The sequence below is a fragment of the Passer domesticus genome, chromosome 2 (assembly GCF_036417665.1).
Source record: "Passer domesticus isolate bPasDom1 chromosome 2, bPasDom1.hap1, whole genome shotgun sequence".
Taxonomy (NCBI): domain Eukaryota; kingdom Metazoa; phylum Chordata; class Aves; order Passeriformes; family Passeridae; genus Passer; species Passer domesticus.
Genome location: NC_087475.1, coordinates 122803346 through 122826864, shown reverse-complemented (window position 1 = coordinate 122826864; position 23519 = coordinate 122803346). Strand labels below are relative to the sequence as shown.

The 23519-nt window shown below is 43.8% G+C and overlaps 1 protein-coding gene across 1 annotated transcript in view; it reads left to right on the top strand.

Annotated features, from left to right (window-relative positions):
- PTGFRN (prostaglandin F2 receptor inhibitor) overlaps positions 1 to 23032 on the top strand; it is a 65616-nt gene extending 42584 nt beyond the window's left edge. Inside the window, exons 6-9 of the mRNA XM_064411026.1 lie at positions 1046 to 1465; positions 10987 to 11094; positions 17935 to 18240; positions 19516 to 23032. Of these exons, the coding sequence (XP_064267096.1) occupies positions 1046 to 1465; positions 10987 to 11094; positions 17935 to 18240; positions 19516 to 19682 (1001 nt within the window). The 3' untranslated portion in view covers positions 19683 to 23032. The remainder of the gene's footprint in view (positions 1 to 1045; positions 1466 to 10986; positions 11095 to 17934; positions 18241 to 19515) is intronic.
- The last annotated feature ends 487 nt before the right edge of the window (positions 23033 to 23519 follow it).

The window sequence follows — 23519 nt, the reverse complement described above, 5'->3', positions numbered from 1 at the left end:
AAACAGGTCTGCACTCTTTTATTTTTTTCTTTTAATAAAGGAGGGAAGGGAGAATATGGTGCAGCAAAGGCAGTCCAGAGAATTGGATTGGCTGTCTTTTTGCAATACTGGTTCTTCTATGTATTCTGTCCTAGCCCCTCATTCCTTAAGAAGAACCTTGATGTACAGGGTGTCTTTTCATCACAATGCCAGGAAACTAGCAACTCCCTTTCTTTTTATCTGATTCTGATTTCAGTCACTCCTCATTTTCTCAGTTTCTCACTGTGAGCTTGTATTTTGTGTGTCTTGGAGCTGTGCTCCGAGATGTGTAATTTTCCTAAACCCTGTAATTAAGGGATTCTTGGGATTGAGGAGACAGTAAAGAATGGAAGGAAACTAAGCAGTAAGTGTTGCTGGAATGCTTGATGTCAAATGGGAAATGGCAAGACTTCTGCTAGGCTTGTATGCAAGTAAATGTATGAGAAGCAAGGGGTGGAAAGACTGACACGGAGGCAGAGGTGTGTGTAAATCTGTATGAGGATGCCTGGGGTGGAGACTTCTGTTACCACCAACTTCTGTCATGTGTTTTCAGCTGAATGTGTCTGGATTGCCGTTAGGAATGCTGTTAGGGTGGATTTTCAAGGGAAATAAAAGATGCTACACTACGTGATGCCAATTTAGCAAGTGGCAGCTTTTGTCATTAGTCATGAGTATTTCAGCAGCGCTCTTATTACCCCATCATTGAGGGTGTCCTTCCAGATCCAGTATAAAACTGGGACTCCGAATCTTGTCTAATATCTTTATTCCTGAATAAAGCAATCCTGGGGATCCTGTCTTGTTACAAGTTGTGTATCCTATTATCCTTTCAGTGTTTGGCGTTTGTATTTGTGCATCTCCGTTGAGTAGTGTTCTAGGCTGTCCACATGTTTAGATAAATGTGCTGGGATTTGTTCCTCCAAAAAAGAAGCTTTGCCTGTCTGTCTTCTTCTAGGTCGAATGGTGCTGCAGAAATACCTGTGCCTGTTTGTTAACCCTCTCTTGCTGCTTTATTTCCTTCCCTCTTCAGATTACACACTTACAGTGGAGGCGGTGAAACTGAAGCCATTCTTTGTAGCGGGCCACACCTTTGAGATGACGTGCAAGGTGTCCTCCAAGAACATCAAGACGCCGCGCTATTCCGTCCTCATCACAGCCGAGAAGCCCCTCGCGGACCAGTCGAACCCCAACGGAACCACTCGCATCATCTCCCTGAACCAGGATTCCGTGGTGCGGCTGGAAGACTGGACGGACCAGACCCGCGTGGATGGGGTGGTGCTGGAGAAGGTCCAGGAGAACGAGTTCCGCTACAGGATGTATCAGACCCAGATCTCTGATGCTGGGCTCTACCGCTGCGTGGTGACCGCCTGGTCTCCGGGTGGTGGGGGCATGTGGCGTGAAGCAGTCAATGGCTTATCCAACCCTATCCAGATAGACTTCCAGACATCAGGTTGGTACAGAACCTGGCAGCCGTCTGTCTAAGCCAGAGAGGGAGGGAATTCTGTGGCGCTTTCCCTTTGATATCCCTGTGTCTCAGAAATACCTACTATTTGGAACAAATGGTATGATGGCTGAGAGCTGTGCTTGTCTTCTTTGGTGGTACTTGTGTCCTTTGTGCTATTGATTGTTTACAGAAAGATGTTTAATGAATTGGCTGTAATCATAACCCCTGGGTTTTTCTCTACTAATGCAGCTTTTATGGTCCTGCAGGCTCAGAGCTCATTCTCAGTATGGAGCAACTGCTGCTGCATTTGCCAGCTGTATCACTAGATTGTTAGTAGTGGCTGCTCTGGAAGAACATTAATATAAACTGGATTTCTGTTCCAAAACAGACTCTATTAGCATAGCATTAAATTCCCTGAGCACACCTCACTGTTGATGTAATTGCAGAAAATGGTCAGGTCAGGGTAACATTTCAGCCATCTCAGTAAGTGTATCCTGCCACTGCAAGACCTTAGAGGTCCCTCGTGGCTGAGCTACAAAGCTCCACAAATTGGGAGGAATTTCAGTACGGAGAAGGACATCCTGTTCCTCAATTGCTTGCTGAAACCCTTACCTTCAGCTGTAACTAAGCCTGCCTGTTAAGATTTTTCTATAGAAATGTGCCTGTCCTAATACTGTGTTGGATGGAGGGAGAGATGGATGGCATTGATTTGGATCATCAGAGATGCATATTCACTCTGACTTCTGTCATGTTATATTGTTGGGAAGTACAGTGGGAGGTGTTTTTATAACACTGGTGCACATAGGAGTGAAGGGCTCCTCTCATGATCTGATAAACCAAGCTGGTGGGGTTTTGAGCTGGTAGGGCTTTCATGCTCATATTCTGCTGGTAGTAACAGGCTGTAGCATATTTAGGAGATGTGTCTGTGTCTAGGCAAGAGCAGCCTGACTTCTGGCTGCATCCACATCTAAAGTAATTATTCTAGATGATGTGGTTCCTAAGATCTGAACTTGCTTATATGGCACACTGGGAAAAGGACAAGGGCAGATCGTAGGAGGACAGCCTGGCAAAGAGGACATCACTTCATAGGAAGCTTTGAGATGTAGATTTGATCTAAGCTGGCCAGACAGAGGACATTAACTCAGCTTCTTTCAGTTTTAGGTAATTTCTCAAGATGGTTTAGTGGGCTGCAGTTTTAGCCTTATTACTTTTCATATCTGGGTCAGACACAGTGGGAGAATAGTGTTTGCAAAGGGGGTGATAAAAGAAACCAGCAAGAATGGAATCTGCACAAAACCCCACCCTGCCCCTCCAAGCTCCTATGCGGAGGCTTTCCTGCACAAAAGTGGTGGTTTGTGCCTCTCCCAATACTGCTGGTCTCGTGTCACTTTGAACTCCCATCCAAAAAGTTTGTTGGGATGCTTTGACACCCAGGGTTCAGAGGGAACCCTGCGAGCAATGCGAGGGAGGGAAGCGTGCGTGTTGTAGTCTTGACTTCTTTTTGCTGTCAGCCTCTCTTCCCAGCCCCTCCACCCAGATAGGATTTCTGGAGCGTGGAGTGAAGAAAGGGAGGCAGCGTGTAGAAGTGCCCTGGGAACGTGTGAATTCCAGTAGCAGGGCTGGAGCAGGGGGAGGGATGGTCCTGAAGCCCTGTCAGCCTTTCATTCTTTACAAAAGAATGAAGAAAGAAATGAGATCCCAGGCACTATTTGCTGCAGTGCTATTTCCCAAAATAATCTTGGCATGTAGCAAAATCTGTTTTGAAATACCTGCAATTTTCTTTAATTGATGGATGAACTTTGTGTCCTTCAGTTGTTACTCAGATATCCCTGCTGGATATTCACCCCTGGGCACGATGAGAACATGTGATGAGCACAGTTAGAATGGACTAACTGTGGAATTATTATTTGGGAAATCATCTGGAATTAAGTATACAAGACAGAAGATGTTTTCTGGGTGTGTTACTTTGGTTTTGTTTGCTGAAGCCTCCTGTCTTTGATGCAGACTGAGTCAGGGAGCCAGAGGTAAATGGCAAAGTTGTGGAGCAGCTATGAAAGCACAGCTCAGATATCACACCCTTCTCTTGCATCCTGTGGCACAAGCAGCTGTCAAACTTGTTCTTCAGAAAAATAAGTTGGTGCCAGAATTTCCCTAATGGGCATAGTGAAAGGCAGAACTGCTGAGGGAGCTAATTATTTGTAGGGAGAATTTCCTCAGAATTGGAGGGAAGACACTAACAGGAAAGGTGCAGGGAAAAAAGAGGGGCATGCAGCTTTCCAGGCAACTGGAAAAAACACCCCAAAACCTGGGGGCACCAGTGTGCTAAATCCTGAATTGTAGGGAGGGTGGGGTGTGGTATCTTATACGTATTTGTCCCTGATAGGAAAACTGTTCAGGAGTCAATTGCACTGATTTCTCAAAGTGTAACAGAGAGACAACTTATCTATAACTGCTGGAGGGAATATATACAGCAGTGTAATTTTGAAAAATTGGATGTATTCCTGTCTCCTCCGAACTTTGAAATCTTGGGCTTGGGCAGCATTTTCAGCTTCCATCATGGCTGTTGGAGTGGGGAAGGGATCAATAAGGAAGCAGCATTTTCAGCAAAAGGAAGCCCTTAAAGGGTTTTACGTGAAGCTTTTACTCCTAGGAGGAATTTCTTTCTCAGTTGTTTTTATTGATTCCCCTTTGATGGGGGATGGTGAGGCTTGCTGGGACTGGAAATCCTTCTCTCTCATTTGACTCTCTCCCAGATCTCTCTGAGCTGAGTGATGTTTCAAAGAGGAGCTCTTAAGCGTGCATACATATTGTGCAATGTGATCTCTGAGTGGCAGGGGCCTGTGAGCTTTTCATATATGAGCTGGGGACTGCACATGTGAAACTTCAGTGTTTCCTGCCACAATAGGCTTGAAATGTGGCAGTGCTCTGAAATGTTTTTTTCATGAACATCTGTGGAAAATGTCTTGCTCGGATTCTTTCCATTCAGGGCAGAACTTGCTGGCTGCAAGCAGAGATCTCCTCTCTTCTTTCTCCACTTGCTGTTGCAGACGGATGTATTTATTCAATTTGGTGATGACTAAAATGCTGGTGTAAAGGGTGTTTGAAACACCCTGAACTAAAAAAAGGGAAATGTGGATTTTGTCCACTGGACCATATGAACTGGGAGTGTGGTGAGGAGGAGACTACTAGGCCAAATATTCAATCAATGGCAGATTGTTCTCTGCTGGATATATTTAAGGACCAGAGAGGATCTTGTGAATCTTCTGGTATGACCTCATGGATAACATGGATCACTAGACCAGTTCCATAAAACGAATGCCTTCTGTATGTCCAGCTGCTGTAAGCAAAATAAGCTTATCTGGCAGGCAGGGAAAGCTGTCCCATATGAAGAATTTAATATTCGTCAGTACTTTTTTGTTTTTCTTCCCAGTCTAGGACAGAGAGGTTCTGCCATGTCTTTTTTAAAAGGTTGCCCAGTGATGTGAGGAACAAGAGCAGCTGCCAGTGCCTGTCTTGAAATGTTCTCTTAATTTCATTGCACATTTTCTACTCCAGTGCATCCTCTCTCCTCCTGAGCTATTGGTTGATGCATGTGTACAGAGCCTTTCTTTCAGCTTGGAACACACCAGGCTTCTGTCGCTCGTGTTCTTCTCAAGCCAGTGTATGAAGACATCTTCATAAACTCTGTTTTGGCATATGTCCTTCAATCTTCAAATCCTTTCATCATGAACTGGACAAACTAGGTTAGTGTTTAGAATGTGTTTGCCCACTATACACTCAAGGATTTCCACAGAAGTGACTTATTTTCCTTTCCCTTGAAGGAAGCAGGGAGAATGAAGCTTTTAATCTCACATTGCGAAGTGTATTATGAGAGAGATCCATTTGGAGCTTGGCTGTGCTCTGAGCTGTCTCTGCTCTGTGCCATTCAGCAGAGGGTAGAAAGTTCTGGAGAGGCAAAAATAAAAGAGAACTTGTAAGGGAAATATCTCAATGAAATCTTCAACTCTGGATTACATCTGCATGTGAGCTCATCGCACAGCAATGTATTATCGTTCACTTTGGAAGAAGCTGAGATAAACCAAGAGCTGCTGAAATATGAGCTGAGTATTGATGTTGAACTTGCAATTAAAATGAAATGATGCCCTGCAGTGACCCCGAGAGATACTCAATTTCAAGAAGGGCGAATAGAAAGATTCTTAAAGGAAAGAAAGCTTAATCACGGAAATGAATGAAAAGCAGTGCAGCAGAAACTCTTTGGCAAGAAAGGCTGGTATTTTCCAGCCACTGTTAATGGGCAGGAACGTGCTTTGTCATTGTGTGCCTTTGTGCCTGTGTGCATTAATTTGTAGCTGGAAGTAGAAACCACGGACTTAACTACTGAGGGCTTCTTCCAGTAACAGCCATTATGAGGCTTGGGGTGAAGCTTGTTAGGGAACAAGCTTCATGAAGAAACTGGGAAAGGGCAGGGGTCTGGAAAAGTGAAGGTGAAGAAACTTATTATCTGGAGAAAAGCAGGTCATGGAATTCTCAGCTGAAGAGTGAACAATTTGGTGCCAGGGCAGAGATGAGTAATATTTTGGACGATGCAGAGCTCGTGGGTTGCATCAGTTGTTTTTCCCGTTGTGGTCTGTGGTGCGGTGTGATTGGAAGCAGGGAAGATGCGTGCAGGAATTCCAGCACCCCTGATAATGGCCTGGGCATGGGCTCCTTGGGGGGAGCAGCCTGCCCCAGGTCTCTGTTGTCATCAGATTACTTGACCTTTCTCTTCTCTACTTGGCTGGGAAATAAAGGTAGCTCATGTCTGTGGGGAGACTAGACCTTGTTTCTGCAGAGAAGTACAGGGTGAAATGATAATCAAAGAAGACAAAACATCACCTAGGACCCCAGATAATTAGGACCTCTTCTGTTACAGAACTGTGTTTTAACTGGCTCTTGGTTTATTCTCTTTCCTTTTCCCATTTTTCTTGCAGATTGAAAGTGTTGGGATTACTGGGCAGGGAAGGAAAGCAGGGAGAAAATGAGGTGACATCAGGTGAAGGGGGCTCAGAATTTGTCTCCAATTTGTAAATACTTAAGTTGAGTAAATTAACTCGATCAACTTGAACTCCTCTGTTCCACCCTGAAGCCCCTTCAGTGTGAATCTGACTGAGCACAAAGTAATAAACAAATCTTGGTTCAGCTTACAAACACTTTTTCCTTTCATTTTAGTGTGTAGAAGAATTAGCATAGCACTTTTCAGCTGAAAACTGTATCACTGTAGGGTCTGGCTCCTGGAGTTACCTTCCTGGTAACATGAAATCAACAGTTTGAGCATTGAGATCTATTATAAAAGGGAACATTCAGAGAAAAGTACACTGAACAAATCCTGATTCTGGAACCTGGTTTTTCTTTAAGCACTTCTAGATTTGTACCAGTAAACTTCTAACCTCAATTTCTTCACTTTCTGTTTAAAGTTGTGTAGTGTTTTTCAAGTGTTCAGGAGTCAAGAAATGCTCTGAGAACTCTTACCATCCTAACTGCAGATGCTTTTTAATATAAAATTGTTATTACTTTAATAAATAAAACTTCTTTTAGGGGTTTTATCTAGGCTTACATAAGGCCTTATTTATAGTGAGGAACAGATATTTTGGCTTATTTTAAATCAAAGTTCTCAGCGAAACATGGCAATTTATGATGCTTAGCTCTTAGAATTGGGAGTGCTGGTTTGTTTTGTAAATCTGTGCTCTTTAGCTTCCAAATTATCTGAGGGAATGACACTTAACTTCAAATCTGAAGTTATTAAAATCCAGTTATTTCTCAGCATTCAAGCTCATGAACAGCTTTTCAGCATTTAACTTTGCTTTGTTCTTGATGAGTTTTACAGGTCATGCTTGATCTGTCAGCCCTGCAATTGAAACTAAACTCTGGTTTGTTTATTCTCCCGAGTGACCAGTAGGTGCCAATTACAGTATTTCAAACTGTTAAATGCAGGTGGCAAGATGGCCAAAGCCACCTCATCTGTTATCTGCAGAGTTCTGTTTTTCTCGGTGTTAATGTAGCATGAACTCATATCTCACTGAAGGAGAGGGCTCCTGTCACCTCCCCAACCCTTCCAGTGACACTGAAAGTGCTTGAGCGTGACGGTGCCGAGACCCTGAGCCAGTGTCATCAGTGTCTGCTGGGAGCTGCCTGTTTTACCACATCCCCGTATCTGTAACCTTGGCAGTGAGATGCTTGGCCTCTTTTTTGTGGGGGTTTTTTGTGGTTGGTTAGTTTGGTTTTTTGGTTGGGTTTTTTTTTGTTTTTTTTTTTGGTTTTGTTTTTTTTTGTTTTGTCTTGGAGGACAAAAACTTGAGAAAAGTGCTTGGGTTTTGTGTTCTGAGCCTTGCTTGGTGTGGTCCAGATCCTGGGCTTCTTGAACACTGGGTGGGTGAATGGGGCACTCAGACAGCCTCCTGCCTTTTCAGGCTTTTTAAGGGGGGCAATAAATCTCTGAAGGTGCTTTATTCTGTCCTTTCATGCCTGAGGGCAGCCTGAGGCCCAGGGCATGGGTCATGTGGGCAGAAAGCCTGAGATACCCCCAAAGAAGACATATAATGCTAGGAAGTTGCAGCCACACAGTTTTTGAGACTGAACTGAGGAACTTTCACTGTAATTAATCTTGCTTAGGTTTTAAAAAACAATTAAATGTTCTTTTCCCTCTTCAGCTGAAGAGGGAAGAACACAACCCCCAACACACATCTTGACTATCGATATCCAGTTCTAGCACAGGACAGTGATTTCTCCCTGGAGGTAGAAAAGGTAATTTGCAAGAAATGTTACCTGCTAGGGAAATACCTAAAGGGAAAGAACTGTTTGTGCCTTACCAAGGGAAAGCACAATCCTGAAATGCCAGTGCAGCTGATGCCTTGGAGCCTTCCTGCCTGGGAAGTTTTGGCTCTTCATGTGGAAGGCCCAGTGGAGAAGTGCTTGGTGACCCAAACTGAGGAGTGTGTTGGGAGGGCTGCATTTCCATGATCCACAGCCTTTCTTGGCTGAGTTACTTCCAAGCTCAGCTTTTACCCTTGTGACATCCAGCGGCCAGAAATGCTCTGACTCCACTCCACATCAGTGGTTTGTTGGTTTGCCAAGGTTTGAAGGCAGTTTCTATTCAATGCAGGAGGTTCCTGGACTTTCAGCCTAGAAATAAGGCTTGAAAAATCCCATGTGCCCTCTTGTTTAACCTGCCAGGGCAGGCTTAAGGTAGCCCATCCTTAGCCTGACAGAGTTGGTGTCATGCAGTTCATCTCTCTTGCTCAACTCATCCCAGCATCCAGCCTGTCTGCTGGAGTAGGGCATGCCCTGTGTTCCTGATGTGATGTCACCTCACTTGCTGCAGGGTAGACTTAGGATAGACTCTGAGCTATGGCCAGTATCAGGATTAGTATGGTGCTGTTCTGCCTTTGATCAGTGCTGCAGAGGGACTGTGCTAGGAATGCAGGGATGTTCCCAGCAGATTTTGACAGTCTCTTTAGTTCTTTTCTCTGACAGTTCACACACAGCTTGAGATTTTTCTGCTTCTAGTTGGCTGGAGTGCCCTGGTCTGTGTTGCCTTTAATCCCCTAGGACCTTAAACTTCTGTCTGCCCAACTCTGAACAAGTGGATGGAAAATGTCTTGATTTCTCTGAGGACAAATAATCAAATTGGCTGCAAGGGGAATATAGTTTGGTGTGTGTGTGTGTGTGAATGTCAGGAAACAGACTGAATTCACACAAAACCAGTTTAGACAGATGCTGAGGAAGCATTCAGATTAATCTCTGTTCATCTCCTAGGAAAAGGATCCCATCATGCTGAGGTTAAGGTAGGGCTGCAGTCTGCTTGTGAAGTCACTACCTGAGCAGCTGATCTCAGTATTCTGGGTCTCTTGTTTCCTTAAATGTGTTCTAGCACAAACATGTAGGAGTCTTGGTTGGTGATCCATTATAACCTCTATTGCATCTCTACCACCCTTTTATGTTTGTTTGGGGGGGTAATTTGCAGTGTTAACTTTAAGAAAGATCTTCTAGTGTCAAAATAGGTGTCTAACTCTCAGATTGTATGTTTGCATACTACCCTTGTGTACAAAAGTACAACTGCTTCTGGGGCAGAGCAGACGGCTGGTGGAAACTGGGAGAGAGGGGACTTTGAAAGCTGGAGAAGTAATTATTGTGCTGTAGTTGGAATGAATTTCTTAGCGTGCTGTGTATTTTCTGTTGACCAAAACAAGTCAGGCCTTTGAGTCTAGAAAACTTGCACCAAAAATTATAGCTCTAGCTTCATGATACATCCAAGTTTCTTTCCACAATCTCAGTTTGGGAATGGTGTGGTGTGTGCTATGTAGTGAGCTATAAGTGTAGAAACCTGTTGAGAGGGCAAGGTACAAGTGGTTGTTTTGGATGATTTCCTAAAGTGTTCTTCATTAAAAGCATTGTTTGCTACTGATCTTCAGTGGATTTGAAATGTAGGGTTCTTGTATTAAAAGAGTAGCAGCTGAGAGTGGAGGAGAGCAAATAAACAGTTTTTTCTTTCCTCCCAAGCCACCCTTCTCTGCTTGTTGTTGCTGCTGCTGCTGCTGTGCCAGAAGTAGGTGAGCTAGGTAATAATGGGAGTCTAGGGAGTGTAAAAAGGGTTACTTTAATCTGAGTCCCAAGTTTCTTCTTGGCTTCCCTGGCTCTTTCCCCCAAAGTCATCCTGGAGGTCACTGTTGGGATCAGCTTTCCTTCTACTTGTCTCCTTCACCTTGATTAGCAAGAGAAATCACAGAGGTATTTTGGTACATTGTTCAGTTTCTGCCCTGTGAAATAGAGAGTATTAACAATGCTGGCATATCTGAGGAGTTGTGATTTTGTTACTTTTGCACTAGAGATGCAGCTGTTGTCAAAATTCGGGGAAGTTTTGGTTTTTTAACCTATGCATGTCAGAAGTCTTTTAAAACATCACAGTGTTGTCATGGTATCTGAGTATTTCAAAACAGCCTAATGGTTTTCATTGATATCATCACCACTTTGCAGCTGAAGGGAGTTACTGTACCCTTGGGCTTTCAGACATCTTCAGAAGAAGTTATCTGTGGCAGAGCCTGAAGGAAAAACCACAAAAAAGTATTATCAGATGTACTACTTGTATTGTCTGTTCCAGTGTAGAGCCATTGGTATTGTTAAGATACTGTTTTGCTTTAACTTGAATTCCTATTAACAGCCTCAACAAAAAGATCCATTCTGGATTAGCCTGAAGATCTGAACTCCCATGCTCTTAAAGGAGTCACCAGTGGAAGACCAGCTCCTTTTGTGCTGGAGAGCAGAATGCAGATTTGGGCAGCAGCCTCTGTGTTGGATGAAAGGTCTGATGGTTTGGGTACTTTGTCTTAATACAGGATTAAATGGCTAACAATGAACAACTATTTTACAACAAACTTAAATTGCTGCTTATCCCTACTTCACAGACTAGGAGAGGATACTTCAAAAATGTGCAAGAAAGGTGTTGGACAATGAAATAAAGCCCATCATGATTAACTGTGGTTACTCTTTTCTAGGTCCTGTGTTCAATGTCTCGGTGCATTCTGACAGCCCAACGATTTACCAGGGTGAGGTGGCAGATTTGCTGTGCATCGTCACAACGGAAGGAATGCCACTTGAGCCAGGTATTTCAGCAAAATTATTTCACCTGTAACTCGTTTGCCTTCAGAAGTTACAGCCCTATGTCCTTTGAGTGAGGCTGGAGAGCTGAGAACCAACAATTCTGTAGAACTAGATAAAAGCAGGACAGTGTGCTTGTTTTTATACAGCTCAATTTAAAGCAAGTTTTTTTTTCACCTCATAAGGGGAGAGGGAAAAAAATGTTCTTACCATCAAATCCCCCTCTGCTGTCCCCACCAACTGACCCCACTGCAGGTAATCTCAACCTACAATCATCAGGTGGGCCATGAGAACTACTCCTATTCCCTCTAAATGGAAAAGAGAGCCATTGGCTAAACCATTTAGAAGAAAATGGTCATCTGTAAAGAAATCTTAGACACCTGGCCAGTCAGCTTCTCACTTGAGAGTGAATTTAATGCTTAAGGTAAATCTAAAAATCGTAATAATTGACTGCTGCAGCCTAAATGCCAAAAGGAATGTTCATTGCCTTCAGAGTTGAGCATCCTTTTTTATGTGGAAGAAAGAAATACAGTACCTCATTCCTGTGAGAAGGGTAGGAGACACAAAAGCAAATTTTTATGGAGAGCTGAAAAGTTTAGAGATTTGCTCAAAAGCTAGCTGCTTGCCAAGCATTGTCTGAGCTGCTTTTCATCAAAATGCTGTAAGAGTAACTCTCTTTCTTATACCCAAAATTTGGGTTTGGAGTCAGTTGAATCATTATGTATATGGATATAAGCATCTCTTGAAAATAAATCTACTAATATATATGTAAATATAAATATATGTGAATATATCTAAACATAAAGTTATAATGATTTATGCCAAACTTAAAAGCCTACACATAAACCACTACAAAAGAGGTGCTGTACAGAAAATATTACTTATGATGTAGTGGCTGATGAGATGAGGTACCAGGCTTAGTAAAGGCCCATCACTTTGAAATTACAAGATGTCTGTTCTACATTAAATGTGAGCGTGGCAGGGAAGCAATTTGCTAGATTACAGTCGTGTGCTGCCTGTGAAAAAATGATAGAAGTCTGTAGATTGTATTATTGAAATGCTTAGTAGGGAGGAAAAGCTGAGTAAAATTTATTTCTGTCAAAAGACTCATAGCCTGGGATATTGGGCACAGCAAGCAGCAACGTGTGCCTGTGCATCTACCTCAGCCTGTCCTGTGGCTTCTGCTCAGCAGGAAGCCTCTTCCACGTTGAGGTGTGCTCAAACTCTTGCAGGTATTGTTGTGAGGCAGTACCCAGAGCAGCTGCTTTCCTTTCCAAAGCAATAATTGCTGACAGGGAGCAGCTGCTGCTTCTGCGGGTGCTCGACAGCCTAAATAAGCTCGGCGTTGCCTTATGAAAGAGGCCTCAGCATTCCTCACTCACTTAAAACTTGAAAACTGGAACACAAGTTGTGAATATGAGGAGGAACTTCTTTACTATGAGGGTAACACAGGTTGTCCAGAGATGTTGTGGAGGCTCCTTCTCTGGAGAGATTGAAAAGCCCTCTGGACAGAATCCTGTGTCATATGCTCTGGGATAACTCTTGAGCAGGGAGGTTGGACCAGATGACCTCCAGTGGTCCCTTCCAGCCTTAACCATGCTGTGAAAAAAAGAGACCACTTAGTAGCAGTGGGGCTCTCCTGTCAGGGCTTCACTGCAGTAGGGTTTGGGATGGATTTGTGTGTATTTGGTACCTTGAGACTGGTAGGAACACGGACAGTATAAAAATAATCAAAAAGGTTGAAGTAAAAAGGTGTTGCCTTTTGAGGAGCTGCTCACCACAGCACAGTTAAAACTTAACTTGGCAACTTCACAAGGGTTTGTGGGTGTCTGTTGAATTGATAGATTATCCCTGGAGCTGGAGATGATGCTGTTTCCAGCAGTCATGGGCAACCAGAGCAGAGTCTTAAATGTCAGCACTGTAATCTGTTCCATAGCTGGGTAATGTCATCTTGGACATGGCAGACCTCTGTGGTGTTTTTTAATCTTGATTCTTTCATGTTGGTGGTTTGGTTGGTTTCTTTCTTTTTCAGTCTGTAATGGGGCAGATGAGGCACAGACAAGTAAACCTAGAGTGGAGTAAAATGTGGCATTGTGGCAGGCTTTGAGGGGGCTTCTCAGTCCATGCTTTGAGCCCCCAGTTGCAGGATGAGCAGGATTTGGGGCCTAACCAGTTATGCTGTGTGATGAAACACAGTCCTTGCTGGTCCTCTGGATGAGACTGGCAGAAGAGCTGCAGGGAACAGCTGGAATTGATGCAGGGTGTGCAGACTTCCCTCATCCATCTGCCTTCTTGGCCTTGGGAGCTGGAGGGGGCTGATGGAGCAGGTCAGAGGAAGGGCTGAAGGCTTGTATGGTAGCAAACATGTAGTTCCTTACTGGTAGCCTTATTCTTCTGTGTCCCATCTTTGATCTGTCTTTATGCTGTGTCAGTATCACAATTTAATTCACAATTGGAATGGAGGACTTGCTTTTTAAATTAGTGCCAAATGTTAGACAGACTGTGAAAATAACAGGGCTGTCTCATCCCACTGGGGACATGAGGCATGCTGTTAGGGAAAGCCTACACCTGGCATTTAAAGAAACAAGGCAAGAGTTATCAGCATCTTCTGGAAGAAAACAGATGACTGCAGTACAAACATGGTCATTCCATTTGGGAATGTGATGAGAAAGGAGAAAAGAGCAAATGCATTTGACTCCCTTCTGAGGGGTGCGGTGGCTTTCAAGGCCATCTGTACTTCTTGTGTCAGACCTGCTGCAGGGCTGTGGTGTGGGATCCCCTGTGAGCAGAGGAGGAGCAGGATGTTTCCTAAGATATCCTGTTAGATGCACATCCTTTGAATGTATTTGGTGTGCCAGGCAGCTCTTCTCTTGAGCACACAGGCACTCAACTTTGTATGTATGGCTCCTGTAGTACATTGGTGTCAGGTGCCACCTCTTCTCCCTCTTTGTATGCACAATTAGAAAAATAAAGTGCTTCCAAGGAGCTGAAGAAAAGTTAAATGACCAGTTATCTTTGTCATTTGTTAGTTAGATTGATCCTTTTTTTTAAAATTTATTTTTATTCTAGAGGCATCACTTATGGTTTGAACCTTTTTCTGATGGAGGCAGCTCACAATGCTTTCAGTGTGTGTTTGTGTGTATCCACCCTGTGGGAAATTTTCAAAAGGGTAGAAAAGGTTTTGGCGTGACTGCTACATGCTTTAATTTCCTCTGCTTCTTTGAGACCCGCTGAAATCGAGTGTGTGTTACTAAGCCCAGTACATGGCAGATACTGCTCCATCTAAAGAAGTGCTCCTTTGGTTTGGCAGCTGTGGTTGGTGTTCTGAATTGATACGAGGGGAATATGTGTGTGTGTCAGTGGGGAATAGTAGTTCTTCTGTGCCCTGAAGATATAAAAGCTGCTTCTGATACTTCTGTTGAATACACATTTTCACAAATGATCTCTCTAGACTTCCCAGTTCACCCATTCTTGGGCTGTGTGCTTAGGGATTTAAAAGTATTACTTACTGTGTCTGAAAGGAGATGTGGGGTTTTTTTTATTTGCTCCAGCCAGACCCAATGGGCACTCTGGAGAATTTAACAAAACCAGCTTGTTTACCCCTTATATGGCTTGAAGTGGTTTGCTCAGCTCTCTAGGAAGCCCTATTCAACCTCATTTAAATGTAGTAAACAAAAAGGGTCTCAAAATTGTGATTCAGCACTGTAACAGGATGCTGAGAGAGCTCCATTCTAAGCAGTGGAAGTGTATGGTTCCTAAGAAGCTGGTCTAGAAATAGGATTCCCTCTTTTGAGGAGTGATTGGTCAGGGAAGTAGCTAAGACCCAGACAGCTTAGCCCTGTGTGTCAAATCGAAAAGTGCGTAAAGATGTGCTTTACATGTTGATGATCCTCACTGGCTGAGGAGGGGAGGAAGCACAGCAGCACTGCTAACTCTGCTCCCAGAGCTCTGAAGTGGCCAGCTCCCAGTGCTCTCTGCTCCTTTAGGGTTGCATGTCCTGGTGGCACTGAGGTCCTTGATGCCCTTGTGGGCACTGGGATGTTACGCTTTGCTGTGGGGCACCTTGGCCAGGTGTCCCACACTACTGACTGTGGCACAGAAAAAAACAGGAAAAGAAACCTTGGTTGAGTGTGAGTCTGGTTCTTGAAGCGGAGTTTTTGTAGATTTGGGTCAAAAATTGAGAGTGACTCATCAACATTGATGTGAGGTGTGTGGAATGAGGCAGATGCCTAGTGTGTGACCTGTTTCATGTCAGTGAATCTACATATTTATTAGCACTTGGGAGCTGCTAGGCATGTTCATCTCTGATATTTGGAGAGCACCTGATTTATGTCCTGGCTTTACTAAATTTGTCTGTGTTTTTATTGCATGAAATCCAGAGATATATAGAAATGAATCAGATGACTTTGCTGTATTAAGCTATTTGAAGGAGGATAGTGGCAGAGTGCTCGGAGCCAAATCCTCCCTCTGACTGTCTGTAGTGAGTCACTAATTGCAAACTGTATACTGGCTAATAAAATATGTTGGCATAATAATGTTGTTCCACGTTGTAATTACAGAAGATAGATTCAAATATTTCAAAATGACAGCAAGTGCCTGTACTCATGTGAAGGGACAGGAACCTCAAATTATCTGAGATGCAAAAGAAGGAAGTTTCCAAAGCTGCCTGAGGATCTGAAGACTAGAATATTATTATCATCATTTAATATCTAAATTTATTGCTTAAGCAAGGTCAGGGGTGTGTTAAGTATAATTTGACCTAGCCTAAAAAGTGTCCATATGCTCCTACAGCACCTGGAAACACAAGAGCAAGAGTCAGTCTTGGATCTTTGGAAGGAATTGGTCATTCCCAATGTGACTGCCCGTGGACCAGTGCTATTACTATATTTGGCATAAACAGACAGCAGGGATGAAGAGTGGTTTCTATAAACAGAGCTCTCTCCAGCAGAGGCCCTGTTTCCCATAGATATTTGGATGAGTGCACAGAGCAGAGGTCAAAGTTTGGTCTCTTTGACTGAACATGTGTTTATGGTAATTTTTATTAACTTTGGTTTCAAGGGAAGTGCTCTGAGTGCTTTGCCAAGTAACTCATAGTAGCATTTGTAGGATGAGAGGCAAGAGGGATTGCTCTGAGGGCTGCTGGTCCATGTGACCTGTGCTGAACCCCATGTAGGACTGGGACACTTGCTCCTGCTGTAGGGCTGCAAAGCAGACCAGGTGCTCTCCCGAGGTTCTGTGCATTGCCCAGAACACCAGGCTGTGGCAGGCAGGGCAGGAAACTGGCTGGTGTCCCAAAACAGTTTGGTCAGACACTGTCTCTGGTAGGAATATGTGCTTTCTCATATTTTTTTGTTTCTGGAGATGTGTGTAAAACCAGTGCACCTTAGCAAGGAGTTAATTATACCCCAAACACTGGTTTGTTTGGCTTTTTTGTCTGCAGTAAGGAGGAATGTCCCACATGGCCAGCTGATAATATACTTCAAGTAAAAGAGCTGTCCCTTTACTTTAAAATATGGAGGTTCCCTTCTTTTCCAAAGTGCTAGCTTGCCTGATAGACATAAAAATCATCTTCACTTAGATCTGTAAACAATTTCAGTACAACATCAGGCTTGGGGCTTCTGTTATTCCATTAGCCTGGAGGTCAAATGTGAAAGTTTAAGAGAAAAGCAAACTCAGTTAGCCAGAAGATCAGTTTCAAAGCAGATTGCTAGTACTGTATTTTTCAGAGCTCTCAATACTAGAAAATGGAGATTTGATACGTTGCCAAGAATCACTGGGACTGCCTTAGGTGTGCACACGCTGTACCAGTACTCCAGACTCAGGACAGAAATAGTAACTGCTGTTTCCACTTCAGGCCCCTTGGTTTGTGATGTGCCAGGAAGGAAGACCTGTGAGGAAACAAGTGAGCAGGCTTTCCTGCCTGTGCTGTGGGTCATGCCAGGTTTCAGACTCTGACAGGTGTGGCTGGGCTCATGATAGCAAAGAATAGCGGTGCTTTTGAAAGTTGATACTCAGCTACATCTGCCTAATAGGCTTAGGACTGAGATCTGCTAATGAGATCAATAGGACCTTGCATGAGCACACAGCGAGCTGGATGTGCTGATGGACTCTGACTACCTGTCAGCTGTGTTAAAAGTGTAAGTTCCTGCAAATCCATATTATAGACTGTGTCTTTGGGTGGTGAAACTCGTTCAAGGCATCATTCTGATGTGTCACAGTAACCCGCAACTCTGGGGAAAAGTATAAAAGCAGCATGGTCAGGCTTTGCTCCTGAATGTTTTGTAGTGTTGCAGGTATTTTTTGTGCACTGTGCAGAATATGTGTTAATTTAGGCAAACTCTAAATATAAGGAAGGAGCCTTCGGGATAGAGCCTTCTGATCTTGTGGTTGTGTAGGCCCTCATGAAGACAGTGACTGTAAATCACTCTCGGCTAGCAAATATCTAGCATTCTACTACTTCCTTTCACTATAGGTGCAGCATAACTGTAGAACTTCTTATGATACTAAGCCTGCTTGGTAAAAACTTAGAGTTAAATACAAATTTCAGAATAACAGGCAGAAAGTCAAGAAATCACTTCTGTGTCATCCCTGTGGTAAGTCACCCTTTCTGTATAACTCCATTCTTCCTGTCAATGCATTTCATTGCAGTTCATTGCTTGAATCTTCCTAGAAAGGACATGTTCCGGAGACTCTCTCTTTTTCTTTCTGTTTTCTTCTTTTTTCCCCCGCTCTGTTGTCAGACCATTGTGTTGCTTACAGATTAACCTTTCTGCTGAGAAATGGCGCTGTGAATGCTTTTCAGGACTCACCAACACGTCTGAATTCTTCTTTGTCCACAAACACAGATGATATGTCCTTTGATGTCTCCTGGTTTGCCGTCCGCTCCTTTGCCCTGGACAGAGAGCCCATCTTGCTGGCCTCGCTGGACCGCAGGGGGATTGTGACACAGGGCAGGAGGAACGGGAGCAGCGAGCTCAGCCTGGAGAGGATCAGCCCCCTGGAATTCCGGCTGCGCGTGCACGGCTGCGAGGACCACGACTTTGGGAACCACTACTGCGTGGTAACCCCGTGGGTGCGGTCTGCCACGGGTGTGTGGCAGCGGGAACCTGACATCAAAGCCAAGCCCATCTTTCTGTCCGTGAAAATGGATGGTGAGAGACTGAAACATGTGTTACTCAGTTTGGGTTTTAACACCTTATTATGTCTTTTTGTGGCAAACATTCCCCGTAACTACTTTTAAAGGTGCCTCTGGTAATCTCATTAGATTTTGTCATCTTTTTTTATGGTTAGCAATTTCTGATTGAAGATTCTTCAGAGTAGAAGAATCTGTTCTGCCTACACAATTGATAGATATAAGATTGGAGCATTTTCTTTCCTGATCACCTCTTGGTGATGTTTTCCATAGCTGAGGAATCTTTTAGTCAAGGGCAGAGCATTCTCTTCAAGTGTTAACCCTTCTGCTGCCTGTTGGAGGAAGCCTTGGTTTGCAGATGGGGTGTGTGAATTAGTCACATTGTGGTTAGTGTCAAAGCTGAGAAGAGAAAAATCAGAGCTCTGAGTCCTTCCTCCCTCTCTAATGACAAGGCATGTTGCTCCCTGCACTTTGTGCCTTGTCTCCTTTCCACCCAGGGTTGCAAGTGTTGCTAGACTTCGTGAGCAGGAAGTTGCACACTAGATACTGCATTCAGAATTCAGCTAAGGAGTAAAATGAATACAGGAGGGGTTTTGAACTAGTTGCTTTCTTGATATTTCCAGGAGAGGTCGTTTTTGGAAGTTCCATGAACTTGAAATGAACAAGAAGCTTTTGTTCTCCCCACTGTGCTGATAACTATTATAACTGTACTTTCCAAACCCCTTTCAGTTCTTACTGCCTTTTAACTGAGCAGTAGGTAATTCAAAATCTTTCTTTTTTTGTTTAAGCAACAGCTTTGAAGGTGATTAGATAGGGTAAATATATAGTAATTCTAATAATTGGATAGGGTAAATATATAGTAATTCTAATAATTCAGAGCACAAAGGAGTCCACTCCTTGCTTTTTGGAAAAGCATTACAAAGAATGCAGCCACACTCTGATGGGGAAACGATCCAATATTTTGTTTGGAGAAATGTGTGAGAGGATGACTCTTGAAATAAACTCCACTTTGCTATGTCACTCCAAGGTTCTGCTGGTGCTTCCAGCCTCTTCAAGGCCTTGAAATTATAGAAGAAGAATTAGGGTGAAGAGGAAAGGGAGAGACTAAAAGACCAATTTTTCAAATCTGGGAAGATGAAAATCAAGAAGGAAAATGAGTGTAATTTCTTTCTGAAATGATTAATCTGCCCCTGACTGAATAATGTGGAATTTTCTCCTTTTTTCAGTCAAGCAGAAATAAAGGGGATGTCTGAATTTCTCAGTGATATCTAATGACTCTGCCTTCCTTTTTCAGTTCTGAATGCTTTCAAGTACCCCCTGTTGATTGGCATCGGTCTGGCCACTGCCATTGGACTCCTGTCCTGCCTTATTGGCTACTGCAGCTCCCGTTGGTGCTGCAAGAAGGAAGTGCAGGAAACGAGACGAGAGCGTCGCCGGCTGATGTCGATGGAGATGGACTGAGCTCTGAGCTGGACACACTTGCATTTCAGAGAGACTCACGGGGCTCTTGGATTGTGTTGAGACACTTGCTCGCAGGCCCAGACAAGACAGTCGTTTGCTCTCTGATTTCAGCCTGGACCTCAAGCTTCTCCTGGTTACACATCATGTCCTGAGAACAATCAGGCCATATTTAGCAACTTGGGAGTTCCCCTTTTCCAGCAGCACTTTCTGCATAGGGATCATGTCCTTCTAATGTGCAAACTGTTGAGCCTTCTTTCAGCAGGGCCCTGTGACAAAATTCATCAATGTTTTGTTTATTTGTTAATTGGATTTTTGCCCCCCTCTTTGTGGTTTTGGAAAGATGTCCCTGTATGAAAGCAAGGTGGGCAGGATGATGAATGGGAAAGAGGCTGGTAAAAGTGTTAGACTTTCACTGTATTAACCAATCTGCCTTTCCCCTCTGTCCCCATCACACAATCATGTTCCCTTTCTCTTTTCACCTTGGACTTCTCTGTGTTGGGTTGATGGCTGGGGAAGGTTCCTGTGCTGGAGCCATCGTGAGGCTGTTCTGGAAAAGAATTCTTTTATGGTTGTCAGCATGCCTTCTCTTCCCTGGCTTTCCAAGAGATTGCAGTTAATCCTGACATGTAACTTGCCTGGTGGAGGTCTTTGAAGCACTTTTTAAAAACCTTTTATCTTCAGTGCTCAAATCTCTTAGCTGTGATGAGTAGACACTAACTTGGCAACCCTGAAGAGTCAATTCTCAGACAAGCATTTGATGGATGTCTGCCTATGGCCACCTTCTCCTACACTCTTCCACCTTCTCTTCTCCCCACTACAGCTGCTCACATCGTGCCTGAGACCCTGTTCTGCTTGTGGCAGGGGGGCACGTGGTATCTAGGGACAAGGCTCAGCCTTCTGCTGGCCTCATCAGGGAGGTTGGAGACCTTGCTCCCCAGGTGATGGTGTGACCGATGAAAATAATGAGAGATGGATCTTCATCTGCAGTTGGCCAAGTGATCGTGTTTAGAGACTTGTAAACTATGTGTTACCAAATGCACAGACCAGACTCCAGTGCTGCTTCTGCCAGTCACTCACTGGTAACCCTCAAACCTGTGAGCAGAATCTGAGATCTGCAGTAGCTGCAGTGCAGCTCAGGGTAGGAATGAGAGCAAGCCCAAGAGGGCAGCAAGAATCCTTCAGGTTCCAGGGGCCCTGGTCTTGAGCATGGGCTTGCAGCGGGGCTTTCCCCGTGGGCTTGAGACCTATTCCTCGGTGCTATAGTATGGAACTCCTGCTTTGGTCTTCCAATTACACTGACCTGGCTCCTGAGAGGGAGGAGCATCTTTGCCAGGCAGTTCTGTCTTCCCAGCATGGCTGGTGTTCTAAGCAATAAAGGTCAGAATAAAGATACTGTGTACAAACCAACGAGGAAGTAGGACTTCACCACAGTCTGACGTTGCAGCCGTGGTTTAGCTTGCATCAAGAAGGGTGAGAAATGCAGAGATGAGGCCACAGCTCCATCCCTACCATGGCTTCTAAAAGAGCATCCATGGAAGGTAGTGGCTGTGGTGTGCTGTTGCCTGATTAGACATTAGTTATGTCGTAGACAATCTGCTTCTCTATTAGCTCATCCCACTGCATATTCCAGGGGAGCTGCAGGTCTGGTATCTGGCCTATGAAGGTTTTTTGTCTTAGTGTGGATTGTTTTTTTTCTGTCTTGCATTGTGACCTTTTTTCTGAGGGTGATGTGAAGGGGTTTTCCAGAAGGCTGCTCTGTGTCCTGTGTGTGAACATGTATGCAGTCACATCTCTGTGCATAGAGGTGTCCAGGGATTTTTGAAAGATGAGTATGAAACATCGTCATAATTGGCTTAATTCACAGAATTGGGGCTTGAAAGTTTTTATTTAAGACATTTCATGTAATATTCCAAAACTGGGACCCCCAGACCTATGAACCTCTGAAAGACTCTGGCCTGAAGGAGTAAAAGCAAGTTTTCTTTCTGGCCTGATGTTTTTCTTTCTGGAAGAGCTCTGAAAAGGCCTCTGTTGCAGGCAGACTCAGCTGCCTTTCCTAAAGAACAGGGCAGAAGCAGTCTCCAGCTTCCACTGTGAAAGCCCAGAAATCTGTAGCAATGCTTTCCAAAGGAATGGAGTTCAGGAAAAGATTCGCTCAGATACTACTTTGACAGCAAGAATTTGTCTTCCTCTCCTGTCTCTACTGTAGTGAAATCCTGCTTTTTCCTGGGGTGTTATGAAACACTATTCTGATGTTTGGGATGCTGGCTGTTCTAGCAGCTTCTTTCCTGCATTAACATCTGCTTTCTTCTCAGAAGGCTTGTGGCATTGGGGCATCTTGGGAGGGGTGGAAGTCATGGTGAAGTTCTAAGCACAGCATCAGTCACTTTTTGTCCTGGCAGACTGACTCCTTGTCTATCTATGCCCTTGGTTAAGTTTTAGAGGGAGAGGATCATGACCGTAATGCAATAATTAGGGAATGGATGAGCAGGGCAATAATTAGGGAATGGATGAGCCAGCTCTTCCCAAACACACAATATAGCACACTTCCTCCCTGCTGGAAAAAAAACTCAGGGTTATTTTGGTCAGGGCTCCCTTCTTCTCTAGTGAAAGGTCCTCGTGTCCTTATCTAATGCTGACCTTCCTCCACAGCCCATAAAAAACAGTCTTTGTCACTCCAAGTGAAGGAAGTTTGCCACTAGCTTGTACTGCTGACAGCCCCTTGGAAGGCAATGCTGCATCCCATCCCACCCTGTATTTGCTGTAGTTGGAAGGCTAGAAGCTGATGGGCTAGACCTAGCCCCCAGGTTTCCTTCTACTTGTGCCAATTTTGTATTATCCCCTTTTTTAAAAATAGAGTGTGAATCTTCTCTCTAAGGGAAAAAAAATCTAGGTCACTTTTCATGTTTTTTATTATTATTGTTATTATTATTTTGTGTGTGACCAGGGTTTGTGTGAGTGGAGGTGTGTGTGCATCTGGTTGTGTATTAAACCTGCAGAGTATCAGAAGAGTAAGCTGCCTGTGGTGCAGTACAAGCATCCATATCCTCCCTGCTGCAACCTGTGGTATTGTCAAAGTATCCTAAGGGCTCACATTGATCTTCCTCTGTTTGCATTGCCACGTCTCCTGGTTAAGCTGGTAAATTCCTCCAGGCACTTGGAATTTCGATCCAGGGCAACCTTGAACATCATACAGCAGAAGGGCAAGATATTTTCTTTCTTTTGTTTTAATTTCAAAGTTATAAAATAAAGTTTTGGGCACAATTCTGGAATGCAGGTACTGAATAGTTCTAACAGTGCTGTGTAAAATGTTTCTATTAATGTTTAAAATAAAGAGCGAGCCTTTTTGATTATGTCTGTGCTGTGGGTCTGGATGTTTGAGCTAGGGGCAGTTCTTTCCTTGTTCCCTATATGTATGCACACTATTGTTGAAGGTATAAAATGTAAACCTCACAGTCCTTTTTCCAGCACTGTTTACCTTGTAAAATAACCATGAACCCTATTTTTACAGGAAGTTTTAAATATTTGCCTACATTTCTGGGATGAATTGGGAAGCATAATTATTTTCTGAGTCTATTGTGTTTCTACCCCATTGTAAGTCGTCCTTTTTGTTGGGAGAGTTTTATTTTGATTAGCTAAGGACAGGAGTCACAGTTGGGAGTGTATTTTTAATATCTGCTGTAAAACCTGGTGTCAGATGTTGAGTCTTCCTTGACCCCTTCATGAGGCTTCTCATTCCCAAGGTACCAGGAGGAAAATCAATAGTGTTGGAAGAAAACTTCCTGCTTTCTTTGCCAATGGCTGAATTTAGGATGTTTTTTTACTCCCAGCAACCATGCA